The sequence below is a fragment of the Rhinoraja longicauda genome, chromosome 4 (assembly GCF_053455715.1).
Source record: "Rhinoraja longicauda isolate Sanriku21f chromosome 4, sRhiLon1.1, whole genome shotgun sequence".
Classification (NCBI taxonomy): domain Eukaryota; kingdom Metazoa; phylum Chordata; class Chondrichthyes; order Rajiformes; family Arhynchobatidae; genus Rhinoraja; species Rhinoraja longicauda.
Window position 1 is genome coordinate 83,371,544 of NC_135956.1, and position 16,256 is coordinate 83,387,799.

The 16,256-nt window shown below is 39.4% G+C and overlaps 1 protein-coding gene across 1 annotated transcript in view; it reads right to left on the reverse strand.

Moving 5' to 3' along the window:
• Positions 1-1,896: 1,896 nt before the first annotated feature.
• znf704 (zinc finger protein 704) overlaps positions 1,897-16,256 on the reverse strand; it is a 161,405-nt gene continuing 147,045 nt past the window's right edge. Inside the window, exons 8-9 of the mRNA XM_078398206.1 lie at positions 9,029-9,126; positions 1,897-7,248 (exon numbers count right to left, since the gene is read on the reverse strand). Coding sequence (XP_078254332.1) covers positions 7,137-7,248; positions 9,029-9,126 — 210 coding nt within the window. The 3' untranslated portion in view covers positions 1,897-7,136. The remainder of the gene's footprint in view (positions 7,249-9,028; positions 9,127-16,256) is intronic.

Consider the following 16,256-nt stretch of genomic DNA (forward strand, 5'->3'; position numbering starts at 1 on the left):
AACCTAGTTTGCCTGTTAAAAACGGTTTGGTCTGATGATATGAAGTTGCAATAGCCGCACATGGAGAGATGAGGATACTTGCAGGTGCGACATGAAAACAGCCTACAATGTATGAAGTTATATCTATGTTATTGAGATTGTAACAGCATATGCCCAAAATATTCATTTTCATATGTAATGTTGCAACATTGATTTTAACTTTGGAATATTTATTAAAGGAGTTATGTGTTCTTTGTGAATTTTCTTCTTTATTCATTCATGGGATGTGGACATTGCTGCTAAGTCCAGCTACCCCTAACTACCTTTCCACTAAATGGCTTGCAAAGCCATTTTGGTGAGCAATAAAGGCATTGCTGAGTATCCGGAGGGCTTCACACACCCGCGAGGTTGGGTAGTGACAGGTAATGTCCTTTCTTAGAAGAGTTGTCGTTTTACAAAAAATCTGCTGGTTTCATTGTCATTGTTACAAATACCATTTAATGAATTGAATTAAATACTCCAGTAGCTTTGCTGATTTTTGAATTTGTATATTTGGATGGTTAATCCATATCTCTGGATGAAAAGCCCACTAAAATCACTTTCATCCTACCATATTCCAAGTGTTGGATTGAACCGCCTTAAAATAAATTTGGAATTTCAGTTCACGTATATCTGCACTTTTAATCAGTCTATTGTGTATTATTGAGGTCAGTTAACCAACCCATTGTACAACTTAGCATTTGAAATCTACTATTGTGAACGTGTTAGTTTCCTGATAAGAATATGCTATCCATTAAATTATAGTTGCAGATTTCCTTAACTGTGAGATGGATTTTAGCCAGAGTAACCGTACCACCAATTGTCCAAGAGTGACAAGGTGCTCTATTAAATTCTTCTGCACCATTATTTTCCCAAATAATACAAAATATTATTAACAATCTGATAAAGTTTACACCTTAAACGCTTACAGAGATGTTTGACAACCAGGCAGATTTGTACAGAGGAATGTTTTACTCATCACTTGTGTAATCAGACTGCAGTATAACAGACAAAATTACAAGATGCATAGCTTGCAGTTTTATTACATTCAATCAACCATTTCAAAAGGAGATTTTTACATTTACTACAACTGCACATATATGTCACACCATGAGCCTTTCCATTGGCCATAAAGAATGCTTCAATTTGGAAAACAAGTTCAGAAATTTAGAGACATCATTTAGAAAAAAACCCATGTAGATGGAACTCTGCTGAAATTTAGATGTCAACATTTTGAATAAATCACCAAGAAGTCCAAATAAGCGAGGGAGAGAGAGAGAGAGAGAGAGAGAGGGGGGGGGGGGGGAGAGAGAGGGAAAGCAATAGAAACAAAAATGTTTGCAATAGCAAGATATCGCTGTACATCAATGCTGCTAAGAGAGAGATTTGTAATGCTGCAAAGACACAGAGAGAGGGAGAGACTCAGAGAGCAGAGAGAAGGATATAGAGATTGAGTGAGAGAGGGGGGAATCATGTAAGATCCACAGCGAGAAATTGAGGTTTACTAAATTGACAGCAATTTTCTGGGTCAAAATATATTTTTCTATTTCCTAACCTTTTTTGCAGTTTTATGACAATTTCAATTTATCGATGATTTCATTCAAAGCTAAATATGGTGTGCAGTTGTGGTGCGTCCAAATCCCCCGACAAATGACAAACAATGATACTGCACTTGTTCTCCTGAGTAAATCCTACTAGTCCAAACATAAGAAAATTTGTTATTTATTCACAAAATGCCGGAGTAACTCAGCAGGTCAGGCAGCATCTCAGGAGAGAAGGAATGGGTGACGTTTCGGGTCTCGAAGAAGGGTCTCGACCCGAAACGTCACCCATTCCTTCTCTCCTGAGATGCTGCCTGACCTGCTGAGTTACTCCGGCATTTTGTGAATGAATACCTTCGATTTGTACCAGCATCTGCAGTTATTTTCTTACACTAGAAAATTTGTTATGGCTTGAATAAAGTACTGTCCAACATTTTCTGCCATTTAACAAACCTGTGAAAATAGCAATCCGAGGTTTTATTTTCTTTCTGGCAAGTAATGTTGGTCTACGTATTGGCAAATACAATATCCTTTGGAAGCAAAACAACATTCATTAACTTGGAAACACTTGTTCATGAATATCATTTGACATACTTCAATCCTTCAAAAACTATTTTGCCATGTGCTGCCTGTGGCAACTGCAGTTTGTGTCTTTCAGCACCAAGAAATCGTTTGATGACATTTGTAAATCTTAATTTCATTTGAGAATGTACTTTATAGTCACTTTTCAGCCAAACTATTAAAGGTCTTGTCTAACAGATACAAAATAATTTCACAGTGACTCAAATTACCAAATTTCCACAATCTGATTTATTTATATTGATTTACTCTCCATCAGGATTTTTTTTTAAATGCATTTTTACCACAAATTGGGTTTAACTAAATTATTCTGGGGTGTGGTAAAATATGGGCCCAAGCTTCTTCCTCACATATAATAAGCATACAAGTTTTTCTGCAATTCTTAACATCTATTTCAATACTTTCCATGATTTTTATTAATTCCTAGTGTATTGCACGTTAAGTTTTTTTCTACTAAAAAAGGGTGGGTTAGCAGACAATTCTACAGGAAGATGTCAGAAACAGAGAAAAATCAACTTGGTAAAACATGTATGTGGAAATGCCATAATTATGGCATGCCATGGGAATTGCAATGCAGTTTGAAATGTGCAGGAAGAACAAAGAATAGCAGTGTCAAAATGGGAAAAAATTGTGATAAAATTGTAATTTATTATTGTAATATAATAATTGTATTATTGTAAAAAAATATTAAGAATTGCTTTGTGTTTCAAATGTACAATCTGGCATTTCTTTGGTAGAAAACTACCTTGTTCCTTAAGTTAAACAAAAATATTTTTTGTATCACCTAAGAGTAAATGATTCATATAATGTGACAATGTATTGTTGAATACCTTGTGATAAGATTTTAGAAGATGATGAATAACAATATTTTTCTTCTGTCATAAGACAGTAATTTAATGCATCTGAACAGAATTGACAAATCACAAATCGGGTGTCTAGGGTTTTGGGAAGAAGGCAGGAGAATGGAGTTTGGAGGGAGAGATAGATCAGCCACGATTGACTTGATGGGCCAAATGACCTAATTCTGCTCCTATCACGACCTAATGACTACCCAAGTGTTTGAGATACAAAGTCAAATTTACTCTCAAGGAACTTACTTAAAAATAGTAAATAAATAATTTATTTTCAACTCTTTTTTTTCACGTGTGCGCAATGACAGGGCTTTGAGTAACGGAAAATCGTGTTCCGAAATTTCTAGGAACGCAAACTCCTGCAAAGCGGGTTCATCTGTACTTTCAAAATTGTCAATAATTACTAATTAAAAGGGTCAACTGGGTCCATTCTTATTTTTCCTAATATTCTTTAATATTTGTTTTCTTTAACACAATGACCGCAACTGGAGATAAGAGACCGGAATTTAGGAAGAAAAGGCTTACAATTCTCCATTGTTAACTTGCAAGTTTACATGAGCAATTTGATTCGAGATTTTGCTCATGGATATGACGTTTGTATAAACTTTCAATAGTTTCTTGAGATTCAAATAAATAAACTAGCTCAGCTTAACATACAATTGATCTTTGAGTGTTTGGTGGGGAAAAAAGGAGAAACAGTCTAGCCATTAGCCCAAGGATAGGTTTGATTAGATAACCTGAAGAAATGTGGTATTGCTGTATTAAATAATTGAATAAAATAGAACTGCTTGCTCTTAGAATATTAGAACTTTAAGTCTCAATGTTTTGACAATTAAGAATTAGAAAATCAATATCTAATCAAAGATTTATTTAGAGTGTGGGTAAAAAGTATTTAATAGAATGCAGGTTGAGTAAATTAGAGTGAGATGCTGTAAGACAGAATGATTGTATGTGATGTATAAACACCTACAGAGACATATTGGTCCATGTGGCCTATTTCTAGAATATAAATAGTTTGTAATGCATTGCATAAATGTTTATTTTTGGCTAGGAGAGAATTACTGTCATATCTGCTAGACAAGAGGAATAAAAGCATGGCTTTGGTTGATCTTAAAATTAGCACCTTGTAGTTTTGATGTATTCAGGCACAGTGCGCCCAATGTGACTTAATAAGATAAAACGCTGCAGCACAACTGGCTCAATAGAGAATAAGAGCATTCCTATAACTTAGGAAAGTGAATGCCACTTGGGCAACCAATTAGAAATTCACAAAACATGTTTGCAATATTATCACAATAGGCATTTTATATACACACACAAATATATATATTTATAAGAAGGGATGTGCAAACACCCTAACTTTTTTTTCCTACAAATGTTCATCAAACTTAAGAATGTTTAATGAACAGGTATTACCTACTTTCTAACGTCCTTAAGTGCATCATTCAGAAACATTGTCACATTTGGTTTAGCAGTGCAAACTAGTTGTAGGAATTGTCATTGGTGGCTGGCTATAAAATATATATGCAGGTTTGACTGGTTCCATCTTGAAAGTTACAAACTATGCCACAATGCACAATCATGATTTATGCTTTCTCAGTCCCCCAATCCAAATTTTGGAATAGACAACCTTTACATATTTTTCACAAAGTATATTTCTTGAACAAATTGTGCTTTATAATTAGTCCGAATCTTGGTAGGAACAGTGTTTAAAGGGCAAAAATTACTAATAAAGGTGTGTGATCCAAAGTCAGCACAATCTTGTTTGCGTTCCACTGTGTGAAACTCGTAGCATTAGAAAGTGCATGTTGACCACTGCTTTCAAATAAACTTGGACATCACTATGAGACCTTTTAGATGAAAAATGGTCTTATTAACTAAAACAGCCTTGTGTATTTGAAATATTTATTTGACTGGACTGAATTTTTAATTTTTTCCTGTTTGATATAACTAATTAAAAAAAATACTTTGGAGATTATTCCTGGTCAAGGAATAAAATACTTGGAAGACAAATTCTCGATCATTTCAATAAATTAGCCACGTTATAATTTGTCAAGAATAATTGAAAAGCTTAGTAACATGGCTGAGAACTTTCCTGGAACTTGTTTGTAATCAGGTTTTCCAATGCACTTGTAGTGGAATTGTGTTAACAGACCAAAAGTATCTCCTAGCTGAACCTCCTTACATACTCCACAATAATTCAGGTGTCTGACATGGTTTAAATTCTAATGCCAGCTTGTCTCCTCGGAATTTACATAATTACAGAGCATATTTACTTTCTGAAACATAAATCAAATTAACCCATATAGTGCTATTTCCTGCAGTGGCAGCTTTATTTGGCTGGGCGTAATGAAAGATATATATCCTTTCATTTTCCCACAAGGAGATTGGTTTCCAATTTTCTGTAAGAAATGGCTTATAAGCATGTTGACATTTCAATGAAGTTAGGTATCGTATATTATGGTTTTACCAGCCAAGAGAAATGCCAACAATTTATGGGTAATTTTCATTCCCACTGCCTACTTGGCAATAAAATGGAGTGGGTTACAGAATCAACTTGATTTTATCTCCATTAATTTCAGATACATTCTTCAGAGGGTGAGCTGTTCATTCTGACAAATCACTTCCTTTGTGCTTACTGTGAACATTCACACCACTGTCTTGCCATAGGTTAGGTGTGTTGTCCTCCACACCGAGAATGTGTTGTATAAGCTTACAAGTTAGAGAGGACTGCAGCCAACATGACAAAATTTAAACAAACCCTGGTACCCTCCAGTAATAAAGTTTAAAAAAACAGGCATCAGTTCAATTGCACATTCCTTGTTCAATGATCCAGTTCAATGCACATCCCCAACAAGTCCACTAGTTTGTAATTAAAACTACGTAGCTGTTTGTTACTTTTTTGCAATTAAAAACAAAGATCCTTGGCTGGTGTCCCACATTGTCTTTTTTATGTTGCAACACAATCAATTTTGCTTTCAATGAAGCTTTTCACACCGGTGGGAAGAAACGATTTCATCCTCCATTCCACAGAAGCCAATCTTGCAGTTCCCTCTCAAACTCCCAGAAGATAAAGACTTACATTCTAATGCCTTCAATTGGATGCAATAATCCACATATTCATTTTGCTCATGTAAATAGCTGATGCAAAGAACATATAAGAAACACCAGTAGAAAATAAAACAATTGGGGAGATCTTGAAAGAACCGCCAACAACCGAGTGAGGTGGAGGACATTTGTCAATGGCCTATGCTCTCTAGAGGAGCAAAGGGCTCAAGAAGAAGAAGAAGTAGAAAATAATACAGGTGCTCCTCAACTTATGATGGGGTTACGTTCCGAGAAACCCATCGGAAACCGAAAATATATAGTAAGTCGAAATGCATTTAATACACCTGATCATGTAGCTGGAAGCGAGCTACGGCTCGCAAAGGGTCGCTGCCATTTGCACCATCGCAAAGTCGAAATATCGTAAGTCGAAGCATCGTAAGGCGGGGAGCATCTATTTTTTTTTACCAGATTTGTGAAATGTGGAACTTGTTATCGCATTGAGTGTCTGGAACAAATAACTTAATTTAAGGGGAAAGGTAGTAAATGCATTAGGATAAAGTGGAAGGGTATGTTGATAGTATGAGATGAATTAAGTTGGGAGAAGACTTGTGTTCTGTACAGAACACCTTGTTCCATAAAATTTTAAAGAAATTGCATGTCATACTAATCAAGAGAACAGTGAAGTCATGGTAAAAATATTAACCACATTCGTGCTTCATTGTGTCAGAAATATGTTCACAACCATCATGCTTCCTGAGAAGCCTCCATGACTAAATAATAAATTTGCAATGCAGTATACTTCATTTCCTGGTTAGTCAATACTTCAAACCATTAAAGAAGCATTTGTTTCAGAACTGCCTCATCACTCGAGTCCACTTGCTCACAGAATGAGATTTCCATGTAATGTATCTTCCATCACCGTTATCTGAGTAGCCTGTTTACTGCTCAGTTCCACATAGACTTCTTTTAAGTGCAACTCGTTTGATATGAATGTTGCTGCTACATTTATAAATTTATTTAAAAAACAGTTTAGTGCTTCAAAATACTATTCTTAATAGCTGCCCAAAAATTTGTCTGAAAGGCCTTTCACAACTCGCTTCTAATCAATAAATCTTTGACAAGCTTTCTTCCAACGGCAGGCAGTACACCACATATCCCGGTTTTCCATACCATACACTTTTCGGCATTTCTTTCCTTCCCCACGGATTTTTCTGGAAGTGAGAATAAAAACAAATTTATATTGGTGCTTGGAGGAATCTATCCCTTTTAAGTACACCTCCTAATGAAAATCACGAGAACAATTGTCATTTAATGACCATTAAAGAAAAGGATTAAAGAAGGCCTTAACTAAATAGAGTGGATGTGGAGAGGATGTTTCCACTAGTGGGAGAGTCTAGAACCAGAGAGCATAGCCTCAATAAAAGGACGTACCTTTGGAAAGATGAGGGGGAATTTCTTTCGTCAGAGAGTGGTATATCTGGAATTTATCGCCGCAGATGGCTGTCGAGGCTAGGTCATTGGATATTTTAAGATGGAGATTGACAGATACTTGATTAGTAAGGGTGTTAAGGGTTATGGGGAGAAGGCAGGAAAATCGGAATGAGAGGGAAAGATAGATCGGCCATGATTGAATGGCAGAGTAGACTTGATAGGCCGTATGGTCTACTTCTGCTCCTATGACCTACGAACGTATGAAGACCATCTAATCAAGTTGCACGATCACAAATCACTCAATGTAGAAAATCAAATTAAGTAATTTCATTTGTGGATTATTCACTGAGGTATAAAAATTTCTGTTGTTTCTCGTTAAAAGATTCAACTCATGTTTCATTTTCTTCATTTTCTTGAAGAAGTAATTCTCAGTTGATTTTAATTGTATTTGCTTATCAGTCACTGTTCAACTAAAGTAACAGACAAATTACACTCAGTTGTTTTAATGTAGTAAGGCACTGTAGGCTAGAAAATCAATGATAACCAGTTATTTTAAACTGCCCACGAAGTGCAGCCTAATGAACATTTTGTTTAGAGCTGATTGTTGGGTCTAAAATTCAAAAATGTGCATGATGCCCAAGGAATTGTGTGTTACTGGGAATATGTTGTATTCAGAAAAGTTGTCCTACACAATTGAGGAATGTAAAGGGATTAGCGGATTGCCTTAACCAGGGTGGGAGTTAAAAGCAGGGCTGGAGATTGTTAGGGATGTCAAGATGAGGTTTATGTGCCACGGTGGGTGGGTGGGTGGGCTGTAGTGGAGGGAGGGTGCTGGATTAGTGCTTGGGGCAATTTTGTTGATGTATCGGAATACGGTTTTAGGAAACCTGGTGAAGAGCAAGAAAAGAACATTATTCAAAGGAGACCTACTTGAGGCTGCTTTCAAGAGCTGAATTCTATGGGCTGGAACATATTCAGCCACCTACCCCTGCAACGATGATGAAGTAGGCTTCACATATGCAGAAATTTTGCCACTGTGTTACAAGACTACAGACAAAAGTCACAGAACTTCTGGCATACATGGCACACCATTGCTTTCACTATATACATCTGTCTCCTCTGGAGATTTGCAATTTGGAAGTCCAGAGGAACAGAAAAGAAGATTGCAAACTCTGCAACTTGCAACAAGTCTCAGATTTTCCTTAACATATTATTTTTAATTCAAACCAAGTCCTTTAGCACACAAAATTATGCTGCCAGCTATCATATTTCTAGATGCATATTAATACATAAATTTTATTAACAATAAATGTTCAGAATAATATACAGAGAGAAAGCTTCTTCAATTCAAACAAGAAAAGGATCCTTATTAAAATATATTTAATATCCTGAACATAGGTCACAATTTTATTGTGTCCCTCTATCATATATATTTTATGGGTAAACATTTTGGGTTACAACTCTACCATAATTAAACCAATGTGGCTTGAACTGTTTGTTGTTGGTTTTGAAGATGTAACAGATGTATTATACATTGTAAATAAGCAATGTGTACTGTACCTTGCTCCAACCACAGGTCTAGGTGGAGAGGGTTGTGAAGAAAGGGGCTGTTGACGTTGTTCTCCAGCACCCACAGAATGACTATGGGTCGGTGAAACCTAGCACACACAAAAATATCCCATCAGTCCCACTCACCTTAAGGTCCAGGGAGTAGTATTCAGTTACAATCCTACATTACGTTGCATAAAAAAGTCTCTAAATAAACCAAGGATTGCAAAATTAATTACTCATTCTAAAAGGGTGTTAAAGGTACCAATTCTTTTGGAAATATAGGGATGTGTTTCCTGCCATCTGTTCATCACAAGACTCTGACACTTCCACGACAATATAAATGACAAGACTTCCATTAGTTTTCTGTTCCTCATATGAAACAAGCCTCATTGTTATAGACAATAGACAATAGGTGCAGGAGTAGGCCATTCGGCCCTTTGAGCCAGCACCACCATTCAATGTGATCATGGCTGATCATTCTCAATCAGTACCCCGTTCCTGCCTTCTCCCCATACCCCCTGACTCCGCTATCCTTAAGAGCTCTATCTAGCTCTCTCTTGAATGCATTCAGAGAACTGACCTCCACTGCCTTCTGAGGCAGAGAATTCCACAGATTTACAACTCTCTGACTGAAAAAGTTTTTCCTCATCTCCGTTCTAAACAGCCTACCCCTTATTCTTAAACTGTGGCCCCTGGTTCTGGACTCCCCCAACATTGGGAACATGTATCTCGCCTCTAACGTGTCCAACCCCTTAATAATCTTATATGTTTCGATAAGATCCCCTCTCATCCTTCTAAATTCCAGTGTATACAAGCCTAGTCGCTCCAGTCTTTCAACATACGACAGTCCCGCCATTCCGGGAATTAACCTAGTAAACCTACGCTGCACGCCCTCAATAGCAAGAATATCCTTCCTCAAATTTGGAGACCAAAACTGCACACGGTAATCCAGGTGCGGTCTCACTAGGGCCCTGTACAACTGCAGAAGGACCTCTTTGCTCCTATACTTAACTCTCAACTAGTTGGAGAACTAAATCAATCCAAACAAGCATTTTGATAGCGGAGCCCATTGATGCCTGATGAAATTACAACTGTGCAAAATGATGTATATTGGTCATTTTTAATTAGATTTTTAAAATGTAGTGTTCAGAATTTCCTAAAAAGAGTCATGATCTAAATAGAGTAATTCAAAGGCCTCATAATGATGAGATCTAAAAAGATAGTGTTGTATAATTTTCAGTTGCATAGTTATTTCTCTTTATTCTTCTAGTCCAAAAAACCTATACAACGATACTTCAATCATGCAGTGTCTAACTTGTGGCATCTATGTTAATATACAGATTATTACATCAGGCCAACAATGTAATTAGAGCTCCTTCACAATGTTTTGCCCCTCCTCCACAGTAGGTTGTCAGCTGCAGATCACCACCTATTTTAATTCAGGCAGGGGATCTGGATATTTACTGATACATCTCAGCTATGATTCATCCCCAACTACCCCCAAGGAGGTGGTAAAGTCCTGCCTCCTAGGACTGAAGCTGACGAAGGCACTTCCACAGGAAAAGAGCTTGATTTAATGACAATGGCAATGTAGAATTTTGCAGGATAGAATTTAACTTGGTAGGGAATTTGTGGGCGGTGTTTCAAAATGTCTGGGGATCTTGTCCTTAAAGGTGGTAGAATTCAAAGATCTTGACTTGCTGCACTCAGTTATAATAATAATAATATGTTCCTTTATTTGTCCCACACCGGGGAAATTTACAGTGTTACAGAAGCAAAGTGGATAGCAAGAGATCATTCATTATAAATAAAAGTAAAGACAAGGATAAATTGTCATCATTTTACTGTGTATTCCCTTAACTGTTACTGTTGACTCGTCCGCTGGGAGCAGTGCTGGTTGTGCAGTCTCACTGCAGCGGGAAGGAAGGACCTCCGATATCTCTCCTTCACACACTTGGGGTGAAGGAGTCTGTCACTGAAGGAGCTACTCAGTGCAGTGACAGTGTCCTGCATGGGATGGGAGTCGTTGTCCAGCAGCGATGTTAACTTTGCCATCATCCTCCTCTCTCCCACCGCCTGCACTGAGTCGAGGAGGCAACCCAGGACAGAGCTGGCGTTCCTGATCAGCTTGTCAAGTCTCTTCCCCTCCGCCGCTGAGATGCTGCTGCTCCAGCAGACCACTCTATAGAAAATGGCTGATGCAACCACCGTGTTGTAGTATGTGTTGTTAGTAGGAGGAGTAAATGTTGAGCTTTATCTCAATCAATGTTGAAACTCAGCCAGGCAAGTGGAGAGTGTTCTGTAACATTCCTGCATGGTCTGTAGATGGTGAAACAGTTTTGAGTCACACCACAGAATGTCCACCCTCTGACCTGTTCTTGAAACTACAGTATTGATTTAGTACATTTAATCAATGCCCTTTACCTTACAATCCCCTGAGAACGTTCATGCTCCACTTTAGATGTATGAGCACAGAAATAAGATTGGCACTCAGCGATGCAAAGAGAAAATGCTGTGCTATCAGAGACATGGTGCATGGGCTGGAATGTTAATCTTGAGGCTCTATATGTTCTCAATAGAAAGTCAAAGACCCAAGGCATTATTTTGAAGATAAGACTATCCAGTATCTTGCCCAATATTTTATCCCTGAAGCAGTATCACTGAAGAAAACCTCTGATCAAAGGGGTTCAGCTTAAAAGAACTCTAACTCTGTCTGTCCCTCCACAGGGAGCTGTTGAGTTTTTCCAGCATTTTTCTGTCCATTTTACAGATTTTCAACATCTGTGTCTATATTACTTTTTCACTAAAAATAACAGCTGGACAATAGACAATAGGTGCATGAGTAGTCCATTCGGCCCTTCGAGCCAGCACCGCCATTCAATGTGATCATGGCTGATCATTCTCAATCAGTACCCCGTTCCTGCCTTCTCCCCATACCCCCTGACTCCGCTATCCTTAAGAGCTCTATCTAGCTCTCTCTTGAATGCATTCAGAGAATTGGCCTCCACTGCCTTCTGAGGCAGAGAATTCCACAGATTCACAACTCTGACTGAAAAAAAATTTCCGTTCTAAATGGCCTACCCCTTACTCTTAAACTGTGGCCCCTTGTTCCCCCGTGGTCAATTCCACACTACGCTTCTTGAGTAGATGAGGGCATTCGATTCAATTCGAGATACCAGCTACCAAGACAGATGTGGACAGCATTTCATTCTTCCCTCGCACAATTAAAGCATGGAATAGTCTTCACCCGACTATAGTTACTCAACCAGAGGCAACTAAATTTAAGATAGCTCTTTTTCTCCAAGAAGCCCTTCTTGCTTAAGTCCATACTCCGCCACCTCCGGTTTAAATTCCATTTGGAATATTTTGGAGGACCAAGAGCCAAGAACCAAGAGCTTGCTGTGCACAATGTTGCTGCTTTTTTTCCCTAAAATTACAATAACAATCATCTATATACTAAAACTCTCGTTTGTTATCTTGTTTGTGACTGAACTTCAGCCAAAAACTTCAGCTACGATAGCGCGACAATTTTAGGCCCATCTTACTCACCATTGTCACTTTAGTGATAATGCAAGTAGTTTTATTGAAATCGGTGTTATATTTTTAAAGTTATTCACATTTTAAAGTTTAAAAGGCGGGGGGGGGGGGAGGGGAGGATGGAGGAGAGAGGCGAGAGTGGGGGAGAAGGGAGGGGAGGGGGGGTTGAGGAGAGAGGGGAGGGGGGGAGGACAGGGTGCTGCACCAATGCAGGAGAGGTTTGGGCCCAACGGGTCCACTTTGTCTAGTACATCAATAAAATACTCTGTTACCAGTCCACCGGGTGTCGCCCAGATGGCAGCCTCACCTACAGTCTGTTCGTCCTTTTCATCCTTTTTTTGTTATTTTTGGTGAGTTTTAAAAGTCTGTGTTAATGTTCTCTGGTTTGTTTTATGTGGGGGATGGGAGAGGGGGTCGGGGGAAACATTTTTTCAATCTCATACCTTGACGAAGATGCGATTGTTTTCTGGATCGTATCTCCAGTCGCTCTGCGGCCTAACATCGTGGAGCTGGAGGCCTTTGCCTGGGACTGATTTTGAGCCCCACCGCGGGGCCGTGGACTTACCATCGGAGCCTGCGATCCATTGCCTGGGATCAAGACTCCAACCGTGGCCTGTGGACTTTAACATCAAGGAGCTCGCAGTTTTAGGTTGAGACCGAAGTTGGGAGCTCCAAGCTGCATGAAGTTTGACAAGCCCCGACCCGGGGTAGATCGACCGGAGCGGGGTAGCTGATCCTCCCCCCTCCCCGATGCAGGAACGTGATCACCCCGACGAGGAAGGCCCGCCGCCGGCTACGGGAGTCAAGATCGTCCCGTCAACAGAAGGTTAGAGGCCCCCGACCGCTGGAGGACAAAGAAGGGAGAGATTGAACTTTTTTTCGCCTTCCATCACAGTGAGGAATGTGGAGGAGTCACTGTGGTGGATGTTCATGTATTTTGTGTGTATTTTGTGTGTCCTGTTGCTTTTTATTGTTATGTCTGTATATCAAATAAAATTCCTCGTATGTTGCAAAACATACTTGGCTAATAAAGTATGATTGTGATTGTGATTGTGAGCTGCAAGATACTGTGGGATGTACAAAGATCCTGAAAGGTGCAAAATTGAAGCATGCAGGTTGAACATGCAGGCAATTGATGGTCCATCAACCCCTATAATTCGGACAAAATTACAAGAGCTCAGTTGAAATTCCCTGAGCGGCCACAGATGGCATTGCGAGCGGTGAATGCTCTTTCCGGTCATGTCCCTCTGTCGTGAAAGAATCAGCTCTGCTCTCAATCTTCTCTCCTAACTTTCACACAGACAATACAGCAAACCTTCGTTTTAATGATGCCCTTACGACAGATGTCAGATGTAGCGGACGGACCTGCCGACTCGCACCTTCCCACTGACCGTTCAGAGCCCCGGTTCCGACCCCACTCCTGACTCCCAAGAATCTGGGGGAATCCTGGATGAGACACATGAATCATCGTTAGACACAGGTGAGATGCCAGATGATTGGAGGGTGGCAAATGTTGTGCCTCTATCTATGAAAGGTTGCAAAGAAAAGCCTGGGAACTATAGACCAGTAAGTCTAACATCTGTGGTCGGTGTGTTACGGAAGAAGATTCTGAGAGATAAGATATTTATGCATTTGGATAGACAGGGGCTGATTAGTGATAGTATGGTTTTCTATATGGGAGATCCTGTCTTACGAATTTGATTCCTTTTTTTGAAGAGGCGCCAGGTTCTGCATGGTAGGCTACCCCAGAAGGTTAGGTCGCATGGGACCCAGGAAGAGCCAGCAAACCTGATACAGAATTGGCTTCATGGAAGAAAGCAGAGGGTGGTGGTGGAAGGGTGTTTTTCGGATTGGAGGTCTGTGATGAGTGGTGTGCCTCAGGGATTGTACTGGCCCATATTTGTTTATGGTTTATATCAGTGATCTGCGTGAGAATTTACAAGGCACGGTCAGTAAGTTTGCAGATAACACTAAAGCAGGTGGTGTCGCAGATAGTGAAGCTGGTTCGAAATGACAGCAGGCCGGAATGAAATGGCCAGTTATTCCTATAACATCACCAGAGCAAGTCAACTCTGAAGCTCGTGAAGCTGGATCTCAGGTCTGGTAATGAAGCAGTGAGCTCAGCCCACAGGGAACGTTTACATTTGGCTGAACGTGAAATCGGTGCTCCGCTTGACCCCGCATTTAGGTTAATGAGAAATGTGAACCCCCATGAGGTGTGACCCAGAGTCTGTACAAACCAGCACATGGGGTTGCAAGCCAGTCAGAATGCTGCAATATGGACCATTACATTCAGTGTGACCTCTCTACAAATGTGTAGCTGATACATGGTGACAACTGGTGGATTAGCTTCAGGCCTTGCAGATTTGGAGTGAAAGATCTGTCGCTCCATATCCTATCTTATATGTCAGTGAAAGCACTGACAATGGGGTGAGGGGACTTCTTCAAGGAAGCTTTGACCACATCCATTAGTCTTTTCCCTTGTCCACCTGGTATTTTCCGAATGTGTAATTAACTCCTGAGAATCCCTAACCCATGAGCACTGAAAATGGACAAGGGGAATTAGGAATGGTATTGAGAGCCCATGCATCAGAAGCACACTCGAGGCATTGTGTAAACACAGGAAGGAGTGAGTCACTTAACGGACTATCCACCTGCTGCCCTGACATCCACCTCCTGCCCTCTGTGTGAAGAATCTGAGCTCCCCCATATTGGACTCATCGGTAACCTAAGAAGCCACAAAACTGGAATGGAAGCAAGTCATCCATAAACCTGACTAAGAAGAAGACTATTGAAAAAACGTTTTGTGAAAGCCCTTCATACAGATGAAGGCTTTCCTATCTTATGCCTCATGATTTAAAGATCATTTGAGAAACAAATACTGACTAGCTGTTGACAAAAGGACATAATTCTAATTCATATAAATGTTCCTTTGGCCAATAAAGCTTAAGATTCATTCAAATTATTCTAATGAAAAGAAGCAAAACATGGGTTTTGTGTACAATAGCAACCAACATTTAACTATGAAGCCGCACTCATTAGAAACCCAGTATCTGGAGAATACATAATGAGCTCTTGATTCAGTTCAATTTTGCCAAGGGGGATTGAAGTACAATACTAGAGCTCAGCGCTGACTTGTAACAAAGTTGTTCATTGTACATATCGTAATTCGCGGAGCTGACAAATATTCTCATTAGTATGCTCTAATGGGCAAAATATGATAATTCAATGAGACGAGAACAATTACTGTAAATCACAGTGCTCGTACCAATAACCATGCTTTCTGCAGAGCATCTGCACTATATCAAGTGTCTCCATCTGAACTTGGTAAAAGGACTGAATATGAATGTACTGTGCACTATATATTTTTCATAAAAATCATTGAAATCCACAACAGCTCAACCAAAATTGCCACAAGTACTGAATTAACTCATTTTCAGGACATTGTAAGTCATTATTATACGACGTTGTAAAATGCTTTTGCAGATCAATGACAGCTTTTCAAAGTGCTTTTCAAACTATTCCTGGAAGGGTTATGTTCATAGTTATTGTAAATCATTCACACCACCACTGCTATTTTCCATGATATTGATGGTCGTCCTCCCTGTGTTCCTCACAAGCATTGAGATAAAAATCAATGGCATTTTAGCGATTTGGATGAGAATGTAAAGGCATGACTAGTAAGTTTTTAGATGACACT